We start from the raw sequence: 12818 nt of genomic DNA, 5'->3' as shown, positions 1-12818 counted from the left end.
CTGGTGAGTCTTAACCTAGGAAAAAAGGGAACACTTGCCACTAAGCTTACATTTGATTGGCTGATCTTGCGGCGTCACTGCCGGCTGGGGGCGGAGCTCTGTCCTGAAGCTCTCATGGAACATGGCGGGTCTCTGGGTGTGCGGTGTTGCCAGAAGAAGCTTCACGTGGATAGTCTCAGGGGCGCCACGCAGAGATTTTTGGTCTCGATTCAGGTAAAGTGGAAGGTTAGACCGTGGGTCATGCTAACGGAAAGTAAGGAGGGAAACTGAGAAGGATGAACTAAGACGGGACCCTGGTCCTGCGCCACCAGGGAAGGGGCAGGAAAGTGAGTTAGGGTTCTGAGCTCAGAAGCTTAAGCGCCGGTTTCCGCGAGCGGTGGGGTCCCGTCACTTCTTTTGGCGTCAGTTTACTCATCTTAGAACCGAAATACCACCCCCTTACCCTTCCACTTCACTCGTTAATTTATTGAGTAAACTGTACTGCCGTGTGTTCCAGAGTGTAGTGCGGTGTCGGGAAACAAGTGACTCATTTGGGACGAGCAGCCCAGGAACATGAATGTGAAAGTACTCGATGAACTAAATTCATTTGCGGGGTATATTTCTTCACAAGCAAGATTCAGAGATGAAGTGCAATCTCCTCATTTTGTTCGTTCATTGATTCACTCAGCAAATGGTTTTTAGACAGGTGTCCTGGCACAGTATTTCTCTAAGTAGGATACAGCAGCGGAAACAAAATCCCTTCTCAAAGCGTAAGTACTCTGGGCAAGAGAAAACTGAGGCCGCACAGAAAGGGAGTATTTTGCTAAAAGAAAGTAAGTTTATGACAGAGCTGGATCTGGAACTCAGGCCTCTTAACTCCCCATCTACTGCTTTTCCCACAATACCATGTGAAGTTTTGTAAAGGTAAGTCTATTTGACTCAGTGTTAGGACATCAAAATTTGTAGGAACCTTAGGGTTCCAATATATGCCCTCTTAGATTTCAAACAAAAACTCCTTCAATGCAAAAGGGTTTTTATCATCAGCTTATGCATTTATTAGCTTCCCCTCTATTTTGGTTAATATTTATTATTATCTCTCAAATCTCCTTCAAGTTTGTTTCGTTCGCTCATTCAACAAGTATTTCTAGAGTGTCTACTATATGCTGGGCATCTAGGTGTGAGGGATACAGTTGTTAATAAGACAGACTAAATCTTTGTCTTCATAGAGCACATGTAATGGTGGAGGAAAAAATGCACAAATATAATTTCAGAAAGTGGTAAATTATGAGGAAAACTAGAGCACAGGCGTGTATCTTGGAGGTACTGCGGTTTGTTTTCAGACCACGGTAATAAAGTGAGGCTCTCAAAGCATGTTATACAAATTTTTTGGTTTCCCAGTGCACATAAAGTTATGCTTACACTGTACTGTAGTATGTTTAATGTGCAATAGCATTATGTCTAAGAAAACAATATACATGCCTTAGTTAAAAAAATACTTTATTGCTAAAAATGCTAACCATCATCTGAGCCTTCAGAGAGTCATAATCTTCTTGCTGGTGGAGGGTCTTGCCTTGATGTTGATGGCTGATGATAGTTCAGGGTGGTGGTTGCTGAAGGTTGGGGTGTCTTGCAATTTCTTAGTATAAGACAACAAAGTTGGCTGCATTGATTGACTCTTCCTTGAATGATGATTTTTCTGTAGCATGCAATTCTGTTTGATAGCACCTTAGCCACAGTAGAATGTCTTTCAATATTGGAATCAATTCTCTCAAACTCTACGCCTTCTTTATCAGCTAAGTTTTTGTAACGTTCTAAATCCTTTGTTGTCTTTTCAACAATCGTCACGGTGTCTTTAGCCCGAGTAGATTCCATCCCGAGAAACTATTTTCTTTGCTTAAGAAGCAACTCTTCGATGATGGGGTTTTATCATGAGATTTCAGCAATTCAGTTACATCTTTAGGGTCCACTTCTAATTCTAGTTCTCTTGCTATTTCTACTACATTTGCAATTACTTCTTCACTGATGTCTTAAACCCCTGAAAGTCATCCGTGAGGGTTAGAAACTTCCAAACTCCTGTTTATGTTGATATTTTACCTCTTCCCATGAATCACGAATATTCTTTTTTTTAACGAATATTCTTAACGGCTTCTAGAATGATGAATTATTTCCAGAAGGTCTTCAAATGACTTTGACCAGATCCATCAGAGGAATCGTTATCTATGGCAGCTGTAGCCTTACAAAATGTATTTCTGAAATAATAAGTCTTGAAAGTAAAAATTACTCCTTGCTCTGTGGACTGCAGAATGGATGTTGTGTTAGCACACATGAAAACAGCATTAATCTCGTATGTCTCCATCAGGGAGCTCTTGGGTGATCAGTTGCATTGTCAATGAGCAGTAGTATTTTGAAAGGAATCTTTTTTTCTGAGCAGTAGGTCTCAACGGTGGGCTTCAAATATACAGTAAACCATGTTGTAAACAGATGTACTGTCTTCCAGGCTTTGTTGTTCCATTTATAGATCACAAGCAGAGTAGATTTAGCATAATTCTTAAGGGCCTTAGCATTTTTAGAATGGTAAATGAGCATTGGTTTTAACTTCAGGTCACCAGCTACATGAGTCTCTAGCAAGAGTCATCCTGTCCTTAGAAGCTTTGAAGCCAGGCATTGACTTCCCCTCTCTAGCTATGAAAGTCCTAGATGACATTTTCCAAAAGAAGCCTGTTTTGTCTACATGGAAAATCAGTCGTTTAGTGTAGCCACCTTCATTATCTTAGATTTTCTGGATAACTTGCTGCAACTTCTGCTTGCTGCTTCACCCTGCACTTTTATGTTATGGGGACAGCTTCTTTCCTTAAGCCTCATGAATCAGACTCTGCTAGTGTCAGACTTTTCTTCTGCAGCTTCCTCACCTTTCTCAGCCTTCATAGAATTGAATAGAGTTGGGGCCTTGCTCTGGATTAGGCTTTGACTTAAGGGACTATTGTGGCTGGTTTGATCTTCTATCCAGACCTCTAAAACTTTCTCCACATCAGCAATAAGGCTGTTTTGCTTTGTTAACATTTGTGTGTTCACTAGAGTAACACTTTTAATTTCCTTCAAGAACTTTTTCATTGCATTCACAATTTGGCTAACTGTTTGGCCAAGAGGCCTAGCTTTCAGCCTGTCTTGGCTTTCAACATGCCTTCCTCACTCAGCTTAATCATTCTAGCTTTTGATTTAAAGTAAAAGATGTGCAACTATTCCTTTCACTTGGACACTTATAGGCTGATGAAGTGTTACTAATTGGCATAATTTTAGTATTGTTGTGACTCAGAATAGGGAGGTCTAGGAGAGGGAGAGAGACCAGGTAACAACCAGTTGGTGGAGCAGTCAGAGCACACACAACATTTATCAATCAAGTTTGTTGTCTGTATCAGCATGGTTTGTGACACCCCAAAACAGTTACAATAGTAAGTCAAAGATCATTGGTCATCACCATAACAAATATAATAATAACAAAAAAGTTTGAAGTATTGCATGAATTCCCCAAATGTGACAGACACGAAGTGAGCAAATGCTGTTGGAAAAATGGCGCCTGTAGACTTGATTGATGCAGGGTTGCCACAGACCTTAAGCTTTTAAAAAAACACAATATCTGCGAAGTGCAATAAGATGAGGTATGCCGGTATAAGAGATTACTGAGTTGAAAGGAATAGATTACATTTCATTATGATGAGATGTGACTGGAGTAGTTTGAGGAGAAAATGGGAGGTGAGGAAGTAGAGACTATAAGCATAGTCAACTCTTTTGGGAAGTTTTGTTATAAAGGAAGCTGGAGTGGAACATGGAATCTGGGGAGAATTTCCTTTAAAGATGGGAGATCCTACAGCATATTTGTGTGTCATGGGGACACTCTAGTAGATAGGGAGAAATTGGTAAAGAATTGATGCAGAAAGAGGGATAAATAGCTGGAAGAGTCTTTGAGTAGGCACAGAGGAATAGTGTTACAAACGATTTTCTTGACTAGCCATTGTTCATTTCTGGTACCCTCCAATTTCTGTAGGGATGATCAATCCCAATCAGATACCAACTCCATAGAAGACAGGAGTTAGTTTATGAACGTATAAGCACTGAAATAATGTGTCAAGACAGATTCCTTCACATTGGCCCATGTACTCAGTACTAGTTACACAAGCAGTTTTAAAGGACCCCAAAATCAATAAACATCTCTGTTTTCAGGAGTTTATAATCTGGCACAGTGGTTCTTAACTGGGGACAGTTTTGCCCACCAGGGGACATTTGACCATGTCTTTTGGTTATTATGACTGGAGGACAGGAATGCTACTGGCATTTAGTGGGTAGAGGCCAGGGATACTACTGAGCAACCTGCAGTGAACAGGATAGCTTCCCACAGCAAAGAATTGTCCAAAATGTCAATAATGTTTGGGCTGAGAAACCCTGACCTAGTAAGAGAAGTAGAATGTAAATAAAATTAAAACTGAGGTATGATGCAGTATGCTCTGAGAGTAATATATAGTGCTCTGATATACGTGGAATCTTAAAAAAAAAAGGATACAGATGAACTTACTTACAAAGCAGAAATAGACCTACAGACAGAAAACAAACTTACGGTTACCAAAGGGGAAAGTGAGGGAGAGGGATAAATTAGGAGATTGGGATTAATATATACACACTACTATATATAAAATAGGTAACTAACAAGGATGTAATGTATAGCACAGGGAATTCTATTTTGTAATAACCTATAAGGAAAAGAATCTGAAAGAGAATATATATATAAAACAATCACTGTACTGTACACTTGAAACTAACATGATGTTGTAAATCAATCATACTTCAATTTAAAAAAAGTACTATGAGAGATCAGAGAAGCTTACAGTTATACTTGATTGGGGAAATTGAGTAAAGCTTGAGAGAGAAGAGTTTTGTCCCAGGACTTAAAGGATAAATAAGATTTCTGTAAGTGGAGATGAAAGATAGTTATTTCAGATAGGATATAACTTGAGCTAACATGTGATATCAGGAAAGTGGGAAACAGAATGTAGTTTAGTTTGGGTAAGGCATAGAATGTATATAGGAGATTAGTGGGAGATGAGGTTAGAGAGGTAGATTGGGTTTGGATCTGGGAGGACCGGAAATCCCAGAGGATTTACCTTCTTCACCCATTCTTGGGAATTCTTATAGCATGTAAGATCTGAAATTAGTTTTTGTTTTCTCTTTGTGGCAGTTTAGTTCAACTATAAACTTCCAAGGGCAGGGGCCTATCTGACTCTTCTCTCAACACTGCCCAGAAGAGTAGTAAGTGTGCAGTATATTGATTTAGATTGATGGGCAAAATTAGGTCTTCTGTTGGTCAGCTTCTTTAATGCAGTGAACTAAAGATGCACATATTTGTTTTTGATCATTCCAGAAAAGAGAAACAGCCAGTGGTGGCTGAGACAGTAGAAGAGGTGAAGAAAGAACCTATTCTGGTGTGTCCACGCTTACGAAGCCGAACATACATACCACCCGAAGATCTCCACAGTCGTTTGGAATCTCATGTCAAAGAAGTTTTTGGTTCATCTGTTCCTAACAATTGGCAGGACATCTCCCTGGAAGATGTTCATCTGAAGTTCAGCTTCTTGGCACGTTTAGCTGATGACTTGGGCCATGCAGTGCCTAACTCCAGGCTTCACCAGATGTGCAGGGTCAGAGATGTCCTTGATTTCTATAATGTGCCTGTTCAGGATAGATCTAAATTTGACGAACTTATTGCCAGTAATCTGCCTCCCAATTTAAAAATCACTTGGGGTTACTGAGCAGTTTAAAGGAGGAACATGTTGAAATAATTTTTTTTCCACCTGAGAAGGGGGCTGCTTATCAGACATTTTGATACTTTACCATGTGAAATGCTGTCAGAACTGGTCTGTAAATCCACTTTTTTCTGTGGAAGGATGTATCGTCTCCCTTTTTTTTAATCATCATGAATCGACAAATATTTTCTTTTCACATTTGCTGAAACTTTTTTTTTAATGGAACCAGGTCATTAATAATTTACGAAAATATATATTACATAACAAGGTAACATTTATAAAAGAAACAAAAATCTGTGTCCTGTATTATGAAAGTTGTTTCAGTATTCGCTTTACTGTATAAGTAGAAATAGTAGAAAATAATACTGTTCAATCTAGATTAACCTCTTGGAATTAAAGTAGATTTCTTAAAGTGTGTTTGTAATTTTTTTAATGTGAAATTTGCTTTTCTGCCTTTTCATTTTCTTAATTTAAGTATTATAAATGAAAAAGTTAGAATATGTGTTATTTTGGTAAAAGATAGAACAGATTCTATACCTAAATTAACAAAGGAGATGGTGTTTATTTCAAACCCTTTTTCTTTTCTGTAACTTTTAAAAAGTGGCCTTGAGTATCCACTAGGGTGATAAGTCTGCAGACTTACATGTACTTAATTTTGTGGAAATTACTCAAATAGTGAGCTAACCAGATGATCTGAATGATAAAAAATGAGAAAGTGATAAAATTAGGAATTATTCTTTTTCAGACTTTAGATATGGCTAGAGAGTAATGACACAAGAAGAAGGAATTGCTTATATATTTTATCTTGACTACAGATAATTCTGAAAGAAAAGTGATAGGTTTTAAACAAAGGAAATTGTATTTATTTTCTTTTCTAGGGTGACTCCTTTGAAGAGGGAAGAAATTAGTTGGATGTATAAATTCTGGTATGTTTATTAGAAAAATAAGTTACAGTATGGTCATGCCCTATAAATGTCATCAGTGGACAATTAGATTTTCAATAACCTCTACATTGAAGAACTTCAGAAATACCTGGAATGTCAAAGTGTTTGGAGCCCTGGAACTTAAACATTAGAGCTGTTTATCCCTTCTGCTTCTATGTGAAATGGGTTCAGCGTGGAAACATTTGAATTTTATATACAGGATTTGATTATCTGGTTTCCCACACAACTTTTACTTCTAATCTGGAGACACAGAAAAATGTGCAAAGGGCAAGGTGGAAGTAAGAGATGGTGAGGGCAGTGTGGAAAAGCACTTGGTTTCATGTGGAGAGCTGCAAAGCCAGCATTCATGTAAATGTTAGGGCCAAAGAAATTACTCCTTCATAACCTGGAGCAGTTTCTCAAAATTTAATGTGCTTATGAATCACTTGGGATCTTTTTTAAATGCAGATTCTGATTCTGTAGGTCAAAAGTGGGTCCTGAAATTGTCTATAAAGCCCCTAGGTTATTCTGATGATGTTTTGAGTACCATGACCCTAAAAGCTAGTATTGAGGTGGGAGACAAGTACTGCCCCCTGCACCCGCAGTCCTGGAACGTTTAGCTGGTAGGGAAGGTAAACTGCATATTCATCAATAACTCTAGAGGACATCACTGGTTTACAGCCCAATATAATATATCAGAATAATGACCTATAGTTTTCCTGGAAAGATTAAATTAGGTTTGCTAACTTGTTTCCTGAGATAACTAAAAACATATAAAAGGTTTACTTTTTAAAAAATTAAATGATTTCTATATAAAAGTGTTAGCAGTTTTACTCTGTTGGGCCGTTGAACTCAGTGTGTATGCTTACATAAAAACTAATAAAATAGAGATTCAGGGTTAGTAGAATGGATGGTCTTACACAAACTGCTAAATAACAAAGATTCAACTGATTAATTAGAAGATTCTAATTGGCTTTATTAAATGATTCATGAATCAGGCAGCATCCCTTCCAGCAATAGAGAGCTGCTCTGTTGAGCTTCAGAAAAGGAAAGGTTTTTAAAGGCAGAGAGGAAGCAGAAAAAAAGAAATTACTAGCAAAAATGCATTGTTTTAGGCAAGATCACCCTCTTTAAGGGGTATGGATAGGGTCTATCAGTGGATTACCTCCTAGCGCTGACCAGGAAATTCCAGATTGGCTGATTAAAGGTCACACTCCTGGGGAAGGTCGAGTCTATGATGAGGTTAGATATTGTCTGGGTTTGCTGCCCTGTGGCTTAGCACAAATGACTTCATTTTGGGTTTGTCTCCTTTTTAACAACAGTATATATTTCAAGCAGCATAAAAGAAACTTCTCCCTCTCTTCTTTTTAATTTTAACGTGTCATTTATAAAAGTAGCACTTTTTTTTAGAAAATTGGGAAAGAGAAAAAATACCTTTTCCATCCACCAGATAATCACCTAACATTCTTGTATATTAACAAGTGAAAACAAGTATTTTAAAATTTGCTATGACATCCTGTCCTGTGACCCCTTCACACCATGAGTATTTCTATTCATCTTTAAATAGTCTTAAGAATAATAGATTTGATTAATAGCATATTCCATAAATGCATGTTACATAATTATTCAACCGATATTCTATTACTGGATTTTAAATTGTTGCCACTTTTTTGCTTTTATGTTATTTTTTAATTTGGCTTTTCTAGTTTTTTGAGTGTGGGTGTGCCATAAAACGCCTTCCTACTCAGAAGTCATTCCACTTTGTCTTTTTTTAAAACTTAACTTTTTTTCTTGTTACACTTGTTTTTAATTACACACATACAATGTACAAGTTAATTGTAGAAACATTAGAAAACACAGATAACCAAAATTTAAAAAAACTTTCACATGGTGATAATAATTATTGACACCTAAAATATGTATTTTTACAAAAGTGGTTTTGTATAATACGATGCATATTGATTTATTCTTTCTTAAAATATGTATTTGTTCTGTTAATAAGTATATTTCTCCAGAGTCATTTTGAATTACTGCTTGATTCTTCATTGAAAGATACACGCTATTTAATTCATCCTGAACATACAGATTGGTTCTATGTTTTGCACATATAAACAATACACCAGTGAACCCCACCTTGTACATATACTTTTTTTTTTAATGTCTTTATTGGAGTATAATTGCTTCACAATGATGTGTTAGTTTCTGCTTTATAACAAAGTGAATCAGTTATACATATGTTCCCATATCTCTTCCCTCTTCTGTCTCTCTCCCTCCCACCCTCCTTATCCCACCGCTCTAGGTGGTCACAAAGCACTGAGCTGATCTCCTTGTGCTATGCAGCTGCTTCCCACTAGCTATCTATTTTACATTTGGTAGTGTATATATGTCCATGACACTCTCTCACTTTGTCACAGCTTACCCTTTCCACTCCCCATATCCTCAAGTACATTCTCCAGTAGATCTGTGTTTTTATTCCCGTCTTGCCTGTAGGTTCTTCATGACTTTTTTTTTAGATTCCATATATATGTGTTAGCATACAGTATTTGTTTTTCTCTTTCTGACTTACTTCACTCGGTATGATAGACTCTAGGTCCATCCGTCTCACTACAGATGACTCAATTTCATTTCTTTTTATGGCTGAGTAATATTCCATTGTATATATGTGCCACATCTTTATCCATTCATCTGTTGACGGACACTTAGGTTGCTTCCATGTCCTGGCTATTCTAAATAGAGCTGCAGTGAACATTTTGGTACATGACTTTTTGGAATTACAGTTTTCTCAGAGTATATGCCCAGTAGTGAGATTGCTGGGTCATATGGCAGTTCTATTTTTAGTTTTTTAAGGAACCTCCATACTGTTCTCCTTAGTGGCTGTATCAATTTACATTCCCACTAACAGTGCAAGAGGGTTCCCTTTCCTCCACACCCTCTCCAGCATTTATTGTTTGTAGAGTTTTTGATGATGGCTATTCTGACCGGTGTGAGATGATATCTCATTGTAGTTTTTGATTTGCATTTCTCTAATGATTAATGATGTTGAGCATTCTTTCATGTGTTTGTTGGCAGACTGTATATGTTCTTTGGAGAAATGTCTATTTAGGTCTTCTGCCCATTTTTGAGTTGGGTTCTTTGTTTTCTTGATATTGAGCTTCATGAGCTGCTTATAAATTTTGGAGATTAATCCTTTGTCACGTGCTTCATTTGCAAATATTTTCTCTCATTCTGAGGGTTGTCTTTTTGTCTGGTTTATGGTTTCCTTTGCTGTGCAAAAGCTTTTAAGTTTCATTAGGTCCCATTGGTTTATTTTTGTTTTTCTTTCCATTTCTCTAGGAGATGGGTAAAAAAGGATCTTGCTGTGGTTTATGTCACAGAGTGTTCTGCCTATGTTTTCCTCTAAGAGTTTGATAGTGTCTGGCCTTACATATAGGTCTTTAATCCATTTTGAGTTTATTTTTATGTATGGTGTTAGGGAGTGTTCTAATTTCATACTTTTACATGTACCTGTCCAGTTTTAGCAGCACCACTTATTGAAGAGGCTGTCTTTTCTCCACTGTATATTCTTGCCTCCTTTATCAAAGGTAAGGGGACCATATATGCGTGGGTTTCTCTCTGGGCTTTCTATCCTGTTCCATTGATCTATATTTCTGTTTTTGTGCCACTACCATACTGTCTTGATTACTGTAGCTTTGTAGTATAGTCTGAAGTCAGGGCACCTGATTCCTCCAGCTCCATTTTTCTTTCTCAAGATTCCTTTGGCTATTTGGGGGCCTTTTGTGTTTCCATACAAATTGTGAAATTTTTTGTTCTAGTTCTGTGAAAAATGCCAGTGGTAGTTTGATAGGGATCGCATTGAATCTGTAGATTGCTTTGGATAGTAGAGTCATTTTTACAATGTTGATTCTGCCAATTCAAGAACATGGTATATCTCTCCATCTATTTGTATCATCTTTAATTTCTTTCATCAGTATCTTATAATTTTCTGTATACAAGTCTTTTGTCTCCTTAGGTAGGTTTATTCCTAGATATTTTATTCTCTTTGATGCAGTGGTACATGGGAGTTAATTTCACTTTCAGATTTTTCATCATTAGTGTATAGGAATGCTAGAGATTTCTGTGAATTAATTTTGTATCCTGCTATTTTACCAAATTCATTGATTAGCTCTAGTAGTTTTCTGGTAGCACCTTTAGGATTCTCTATGAATAGTGTCATGTCATCTGGAAACAGTGGCAGCTTTACTTCTTTTCCAATTTGGATTCCTTTTATTTCTTTTTCTTCTCTGATTGCTGTGGCTAAAACTTCCAAAACTATGTTGAATAATAGTGGTGAGAGTGGGCAACCTTGTCTTGTTTCTGATCTTAGTGGAAATGGTTTCAGTTTTTCACCATTGAGGACGATGTTGGCTGTGGGTTTGTCATATATGGCCTTTATTATGTTGAGGAAAGTTCCCTCTATGCCTACTTTCTGGAGGGTTTTAATCACAAATGGGTGTTGAATTTTGTCAAAAGCTTTCTCTGCATCTATTGAGATGATCATATGGTTTTTCTCCTTCAATTTGTTAATATGGTGTATCGCATTGATTGATTTGCGTATATTGAAGAATCCTTGCATTCCTGGCATAAACCCCACTTGATCATGGTGTATGATCCTTTTAATGTGCTGTTGGATTCTGTTTGCTAGTATTTTGTTGAGGATTTTTGCATCTATGTTCATCAGTGATATTGGCCTGTAGTTTTCTTTCTTTGTGACATCTTTGTCTGGTTTTGGTATCAGGGTGATGGTGGCCTCGTAGAATGAGTTTGGGAGTGTTCCTCCCTCTGCTATATTTTGGAAGAGTTTGAGAAGAATAGGTGTTAGCTCTTCTCTAAATGTTTGATAGAATTTGCTTATGAAGCCATCTGGTCCTGGGCTTTTGTTTGTTGGAAGATTTTAAATCACAGTTTCAATTTGAGTGCTTGTGATTGGTCTGTTCATATTTTCTATTTCTTCCTCGTTTAGTCTCAGAAGATTGTGCATTTCTAAGAATTGGTACATTTCTTCCAGGTAGTCCATTTATTGGCATAGAGTTGCTTGTAGTAATCTCTCATGATCCTTTGTATTTCTGCAGTGTCAGTTGTTACTTCTCCTTTTTCACTTCTACTTCTTTTTTTTTTTTTTTTTTTTTTTTTTTGCGGTACGCGGGCCTCTCACTGCTGTGGCCTCTCCCGTTGCGGAGCACAGGCTCCAGACGCGCAGGCTCAGCGGCCATGGCTCACAGGCTGAGCCACTCTGCGGCATGTGGGATCTTCCCGGACCGGGGCACGAACCCGCGTCCCCTGCATCGGCAGGCGGACTCTCAACCACTGCGCCACCAGGGAAGCCCCACTTCTACTTCTTTTGATTTGAATCTTCCCCTTTTTTTCTTGATGAGTCTGGCTAGTGGTTTATCAATTTTGTTTATCTTCTCAAAGAACCAGCTTTTAGTTTTATTGATCTTTGCTGTTGTTTCCTTCATTTCTTTTTCATTTATTTCTGATCTGATCTTTATCATTTCCTTGCTTCTGCTAACTTTAGAGTTTTTTTATTTTTCTTTCTCTGATTGCTTTAGGTGTATGGTTAGATTGTTTATTTGAGATGTTTCTTGTTTCTTAAGGTAGGATTGTATTGCTATAAACTTCCCTCTTAGAACTGTTTCTGCTGCATCCCATAGGTTTGGGGTTGTCGTGTTTTCATTGTCATTTGTTTCTAGGTATTTTTTGATTTCCTCTATGATTTCTTCAGTGGTCTGTTAGTTATTAAGTAGTGTATTGTTCAGCCTCCATGTGTTTGTATTTTTGACAGTTTTTTTGCTGTAATTGATATCTAGTCTTGTAGTGTTGTGGTCGGAAAATATACGTGATACAATTTCAGTTTTCTTAAAATTACCAAGGCTTGATTTGTGACCCAAGATATGATCTATCCTGGAGAATGTTCCATGAGCACTTGAGAAGAATGTGTATTCTGTTGTTTTTGGATGGAATGTCATATAAATATCAATTAAGTCCATCTTGTTTAATGTATCATTTAAAGCTTGTGTTGCCTTATTTATTTTCATTTTGGTTTATCTGTCCATTGGTGGAAGTGGGGTGTTAAGGTGCTCTACTA

General features: G+C 37.4%; 1 protein-coding gene across 1 annotated transcript; it reads left to right on the top strand.

Moving 5' to 3' along the window:
- The first annotated feature begins 98 nt into the window (after positions 1-98).
- Positions 99-6069, top strand: MRPL50 (mitochondrial ribosomal protein L50). The gene is made up of 2 exons (XM_065879616.1): positions 99-213; positions 5390-6069. Exons 1-2 carry the CDS (start codon positions 122-124, stop codon positions 5775-5777), a joined length of 480 nt encoding a protein of 159 aa, XP_065735688.1. The 5' UTR covers positions 99-121; the 3' UTR covers positions 5778-6069.
- Positions 6070-12818: the final 6749 nt, after the last annotated feature.

This window comes from Phocoena phocoena, chromosome 6, assembly GCF_963924675.1.
Source record: "Phocoena phocoena chromosome 6, mPhoPho1.1, whole genome shotgun sequence".
In the NCBI taxonomy this organism is placed as follows: domain Eukaryota; kingdom Metazoa; phylum Chordata; class Mammalia; order Artiodactyla; family Phocoenidae; genus Phocoena; species Phocoena phocoena.
This window is presented reverse-complemented; position numbering and strand designations above follow the sequence as displayed.

Bases quoted from the DNA above. Each gene is read 5' to 3' on its own strand.
- MRPL50 (XM_065879616.1), top strand. From the start codon at position 122: ATGGCGGGTCTCTGGGTGTGCGGTGTTGCCAGAAGAAGCTTCACGTGG. The intron at 214-5,389 runs GTAAAGTGGAAG...TGATCATTCCAG, and splicing joins GATTTTTGGTCTCGATTCAG to AAAAGAGAAACAGCCAGTGG.